This window comes from Engystomops pustulosus, chromosome 5, assembly GCF_040894005.1.
Source record: "Engystomops pustulosus chromosome 5, aEngPut4.maternal, whole genome shotgun sequence".
In the NCBI taxonomy this organism is placed as follows: domain Eukaryota; kingdom Metazoa; phylum Chordata; class Amphibia; order Anura; family Leptodactylidae; genus Engystomops; species Engystomops pustulosus.
In genome coordinates this window covers 202,996,815-203,002,815 of record NC_092415.1, presented here as the reverse complement: position 1 = coordinate 203,002,815, position 6,001 = coordinate 202,996,815, and the positions used below count along the sequence as shown (strand labels likewise).

At 43.1% G+C, this 6,001-nt stretch overlaps 1 protein-coding gene across 1 annotated transcript in view; it reads left to right on the top strand.

The window, feature by feature from the left end:
• Window positions 1-473: 473 nt before the first annotated feature.
• The window catches only part of VWDE (von Willebrand factor D and EGF domains), an 89,419-nt gene continuing 83,891 nt past the window's right edge, over window positions 474-6,001 (top strand). Inside the window, exon 1 of the mRNA XM_072154379.1 lies at window positions 474-662. Within this exon, the coding sequence (XP_072010480.1) occupies window positions 584-662 (79 nt within the window). The 5' untranslated portion in view covers window positions 474-583. The remainder of the gene's footprint in view (window positions 663-6,001) is intronic.

Genomic DNA, 6,001 nt, shown 5'->3' with positions numbered 1-6,001 from the left:
AAGGTCTGTAACTAGGCGTCGTCTGTAAATCGGGTGTCCTTAAGTAGGGGACTGCCTGTATGTAGTTTCCAGATGATCAAATCTTTTGGATTATCAGGAGTCGTTAGTGAGTATCATTATTGTTAACCCTTAAGTAGATGACCTGAGTGATTACATCACCTGCTATGATGTGTGTTGCGCTCTTATTATAGTCCCGTTTTGTACCAGATTATCAGATTTTTCTGGATTACACCTTTTACAAATTTAAAATGTAAAAGTCTAAAAAAATAGTAGAAAAAAACCAGATTAGAATCCCAATCTGTTAAAATTCTTCAGCGCTCTTGAATTTTCGTGATAGTTGAGGCACAGTCCATCAGAAATCCTCCCCCCTCCTCCTCCTCTGGGGGGGGGGGGGGGCGTGCCGGCCCTGCGGCTACTATTACAGAGGTGGACACTGACACAGTCCTGCGCTATGTTACTGGTATGAGGATCCTCACATGGACCCCAGCAGTGTGACCACCCTCCAGCCTCACAGCGCAGCTTTCTACAGCACAGACTCGTTACAGTGTGTTTAGCATTCAGAGGGCATCACCCATAGATCACTATGGGGGTCATCTGTGGACAGATTTATTCTCTAATCTGGATTATTATGATCATTTTGGAGACTGGAAGTTGTCAGCAAGGTAAGAAGTTATTTCTCATTTGAATTTCCTCTTCTTTTTCTTCTTCTTCATCATCTTATTATTGTTGTTATTATTATTATATTATATTTATTTGTTTGTTAAATTATATAAAAGTTTGTTTGTATAATTCTATCATTTTTATAGCTCCTCTGATTTTTCTCCTGGACTAATGGGAGGTTTCATGATATATGGAACCATAGGGGTCTCTGAGGATTTGGTGGACCCCCTATGTCTGGGGCTTTATGTCTGCATGTTACATATTGCAGTCTGTACTATACAGTTGTATGTATTGGTGGACTACAAGTCCTGCTACAACTGTGTCACCCATACGGGATCTATCTCACCATTAGAAGTCTATGAGCACACTCTATGTATGTGTACAGTGGTAAAATATTTTAATTTGTGGTGTATAGTGACGTCATATACATAGTGCTGTACACTGTTAGATATATAGTTATAGAGGTTATCTATAGGTTTATATAGTAACTATAGTAAGGTCTGTAAAGTTGTATTACTCCCTCCCCATAGACTGTAAATTGTATCAAAATTATAGTTTATAACTTACTTGATACATTGGCCATATCAGTAATGGTGCAGTGTGTACTATGTGCAGTGTCCTGTGTACTATGTGCTGTGTCCTGTGTACTATGTGCGGTGTCCTGTGTACTATGTGCAGTGTGTACTATGTGCAGTGTGTACTATGTGCAGTGTGTACTATGTGCAGTGTGTACTATGTGCTGTGTGTGCTATGTGCGGTGTGTACTATGTGCTGTGTCCTGTGTACTATGTGCAGTGTGTACTATGTGCAGTGTCCTGTGTACTATGTGCAGTGTCCTGTGTACTATGTGCAGTGTGTACTATGTGCAGTGTCCTGTGTACTATGTGCAGTGTGTAGTATGTGCAGTGGGTACTATGTACAGTGTCCTGTGTACTATGTGCAGTGTCCTGTGTACTATGTGCGGTGTGTACTATGTGCAGTGTGTACTATGTGCGGTGTCCTGTGTACTATGTGCAGTGTGTACTATGTGCAGTGGGTACTATGTACAGTGTCCTGTGTACTATGTGCAGTGTCCTGTGTACTATGTGCGGTGTGTACTATGTGCGGTGTGTACTATGTGCAGTGTGTACTATGTGCGGTGTGTACTATGTGCAGTGTGCTATGTGCAGTGTCCTGTGTACTATGTGCGGTGTGTACTATGTGCAGTGTGTACTATGTGCGGTGTGTACTATGTGCAGTGTGCTATGTGCAGTGTCCTGTGTACTATGTGCGGTGTGTACTATGTGCGGTGTGTACTATGTGCAGTGTGTACTATGTGCAGTGTGTACTATGTGCAGTGTGTACTATGTGCAGTGTCCTGTGTACTATGTGCTGTGTCCTGTGTACTATGTGCGGTGTCCTGTGTACTATGTGCAGTGTGTACTATGTGCAGTGTGTACTATGTGCAGTGTGTACTATGTGCAGTGTGTACTATGTGCTGTGTGTGCTATGTGCGGTGTGTACTATGTGCTGTGTCCTGTGTACTATGTGCAGTGTGTACTATGTGCAGTGTCCTGTGTACTATGTGCAGTGTCCTGTGTACTATGTGCAGTGTGTACTATGTGCAGTGTCCTGTGTACTATGTGCAGTGTGTAGTATGTGCAGTGGGTACTATGTGCAGTGTCCTGTGTACTATGTGCAGTGTCCTGTGTACTATGTGCGGTGTGTACTATGTGCAGTGTGTACTATGTGCGGTGTCCTGTGTACTATGTGCAGTGTGTACTATGTGCAGTGGGTACTATGTACAGTGTCCTGTGTACTATGTGCAGTGTCCTGTGTACTATGTGCGGTGTGTACTATGTGCGGTGTGTACTATGTGCAGTGTGTACTATGTGCGGTGTGTACTATGTGCAGTGTGCTATGTGCAGTGTCCTGTGTACTATGTGCGGTGTGTACTATGTGCAGTGTGTACTATGTGCGGTGTCCTGTGTGCTATGTGCAGTGTCCTGTGTACTATGTGCGGTGTGTACTATGTACAGTGTGTACTATGTGCAGTGTGTGTACCATGTGCAGTGTGTACTATGTGCAGGGGTCCTGTGTGCTATGTGCAGGGGTCCTGTGTACTATGTGCAGTGTCCTGTGTGCTATATGCAGTGTCCTGTGTGCTATGGGCAGTGTCCTGTGTACTATGTGCGGTGTGTACTATGTGCGGTGTGTACTATGTGCGGTGTGTACTATGTGCGGTGTGTACAATGTGCAGTGTGTACTATGTGCAGTGTCCTGTGTATAGTGTAGTGTGAACTATGTGCAGTGTCCTGTGTACTATGTGCAGTGTCCTGTGTACTATGTGCAGTGTGTACTATGTGCAGTGTGTACTATGTGCAGTGTCCTGTGTACTATGTGCAGTGTCCTGTGTACTATGTGCGGTGTGTACTATGTGCGGTGTGTACTATGTGCGGTGTGTACTATGTGCAGTGTGTACTATGTGCAGTGTCCTGTGTATAGTGCAGTGTGTACTATGTGCAGTATCCTGTGTATAGTGCAGTGTGTACTATGTGCAGTGTGTACTATGTGCAGTGTCCTGTGTACTATGTGCAGTGTGTACTATGTGCAGTGTCCTGTGTATAGTGCAGTGTGTACTATGTGCAGTATCCTGTGTATAGTGCAGTGTGTACTATGTGCAGTGTGTACTATGTGCAGTGTGTACTATGTGCAGTGCAGTGTGTGCTATGTGCAGTGTGTACTATGTGCAGTGTCCTGTGTACTATGTGCAGTGTGTACTATGTGCAGTGTCCTGTGTATAGCGCAGTGTGTACTATGTGCAGTGTCCTGTGTATAGCGCAGTGTGTACTATGTGCAGTGTCCTGTGTAAAGTGCAGGGGAGGCCAGATTTAGGGTTTGCAACACAGTTCTGTTGAGTTGCGGAAATAAATGTGGTGCACGGTTCCAATCGGAAGCCCCTTTACATGCAGAAATTTGTGCTGCATTGGACACAGTGGAGCCAGGACACAAATGTGTCACTGACACTTCATAAATACATGATGTGCAAGCAGTCTGCACGTTCTTCTCAGTGCAAAGTCAGACAATTGGCGCAAACACTTTAATAAATGTGGCCCAGTGTATACAATGCAATGAAACATCTTGTTATAAGTCTCCATCTCCTGGGAAGAGCCAGTGATCCGCTGTATTCTATAAGGGAGATCTGTTTTATTTTCCTGCAGCACCCCTACAGGTCGGAGAAGGTATTACATGGTTCCATTAAAATCAATGAATGAAGGTTGTGACTTCCATAGGATTGAACAATATAAAAAACCTGTACCCTTGTATTTCTAATTCTTTAGGATTGTGACTTGATTGTGCAGTATATACATTGTATTCAACAAAAGACTATTCTTAATGCAACTAATTAAGAAATGTGAAACAATACTACTCCTAACCCCTCCCCTTTGATTCATAAATAGACTGGATGCAGATTATAATGTATTTGTAATTTACTTAATACATTGCATACAAAGTCATGGAAAGAGCAACTTTCAGGTGTTTCATTTTCCTACACTGCCCTCTCAGGTGGAAGGAGGAATTACATGGTTCCCATTAAGATGCATTGACTCTCTATATAATGTACGGACATCCTAGGGGAACCTCTGTAGGATTGTGACTTGATGGAGAGTCCTTGATTGAACATATGACATATACATTGTATCACACTAGGGAATGTTAATATTAATATTTCTGCTTGCTGTCCATGAATTGATTTTTTTATGTGAATCTTGTAAACCTATTTTGACCTGACACTTCTCCTAGCTGCGAGTCGCTACAATTGTTTCCATATTCCTCTGTAATAAAAAAAAAGCTTTATAGTCATAACTTTATGCACATTATCTGTGTTGATACATTGTAACAAACTACAAACAACAACAAACAAACTAACTACACTACAAAAATGAAAGGTGTGCAAAATGTGTGTATGTGATTTCACAGAGCGGATACAATTGTGGCAAACCCTCAGCTGTGAGAAGGATCAGAATCCGCTGTTCCTTCCACTCAGTACAAGACATCGGGTTTGAGGTGAAGAGGTAAATTAGAGGGACGCAAGATGTAAAACAGATGTCCACATACGTAATGCACGATGCACCAACTCCAGAATACTCACACTGTAACCACTGTAGGGTAGCGTCCATTTAAAGGGATGCTCCTATTTCATTAGTAGGGTTTCCCAAAATGGACTTGATTAAAAGATATCCCATCGGAGGGTCCTCTGGTTCTGTCATGGGTCACTGCAGCCAGATGGATGAACCATTGTTATATATATTGGATTCTATACAGTACGGGCAGTGAGGATAACATTGTGGAGGTTGATACAACGAAGAAGTTCAGGATTATATTGTTATATATAACGAGGACGTTGATTTATCCGTATTATCAGAATTGAAGTTGTAAAGCGATTTTTCCATTACTGTGGGTGAATTAACATCATAGGGATTTTTGCCTTCTTCTGGATCGACACTTAAAGGAAACCTACCACTTGTAGTGGCATGTTTCCGATGGCAATACCGGGCACCAGCTCAGGGTGAGATCAGGGTGAGCTGGTGCCGGAGCTTACTTTCGTTAGTGTTTTAAACCGCGGTATCGCGGTTTAAAACACTTTTTAAACTTTATATCCGGCGCAGGCAGGTACGCGCTCAGCGCTTACCGTGCGCGCGGCTACATAGGAAGTGAAGGAGAGCCGCGCGCATGGTAAGCCCCGAGCGCGTACCTGCCTGCGCTGACTATAAAGTTTAAAAAGTGTTTTAAACCGCGATACCGCGGTTTAAAACACTAACGAAAATAATCTCCGGCACCAGCTCACCCTGAGCTGGTGCCCGGTATTGCCATTGGAAACCTGCCACTACAAGTGGTAGGTTTCCTTTAAAGAACCTGTGTGTATTATTCCAAATGTACTTACTACAACTTTACTACTACCTTAATATTCCATGCCCAGTTTTTTAAAATGTTTAACTTCAGTTAAAAGAAAAGTGGTTGCTCCAGTATACACCCCCCCCCCCCTAATAATAAGCATGTGCAGGACTGCCCTAGGCTGCGGCCGGTGTATGTGACTGTACATTACACAGACGTCTCTCACACCACACACAGCGTCTTATCAGACCATTTATCGGACGCTTTGAAGTTCTGTTGTGTCCAGCAGTGTAAACTCTGGGGTCTGTGCTGGGTTTGGGGAATCTTCTGCTCCATGTGTGATGTGATTGTATCATCCGTTACTTTGTTACTGTCTCTTTAAGGGATAGTCACATGTAGCAGATTTGTTGCTCCTTACATGGGATTTGGCTCTGCAGAAATCCACACACATATAATATATATATAT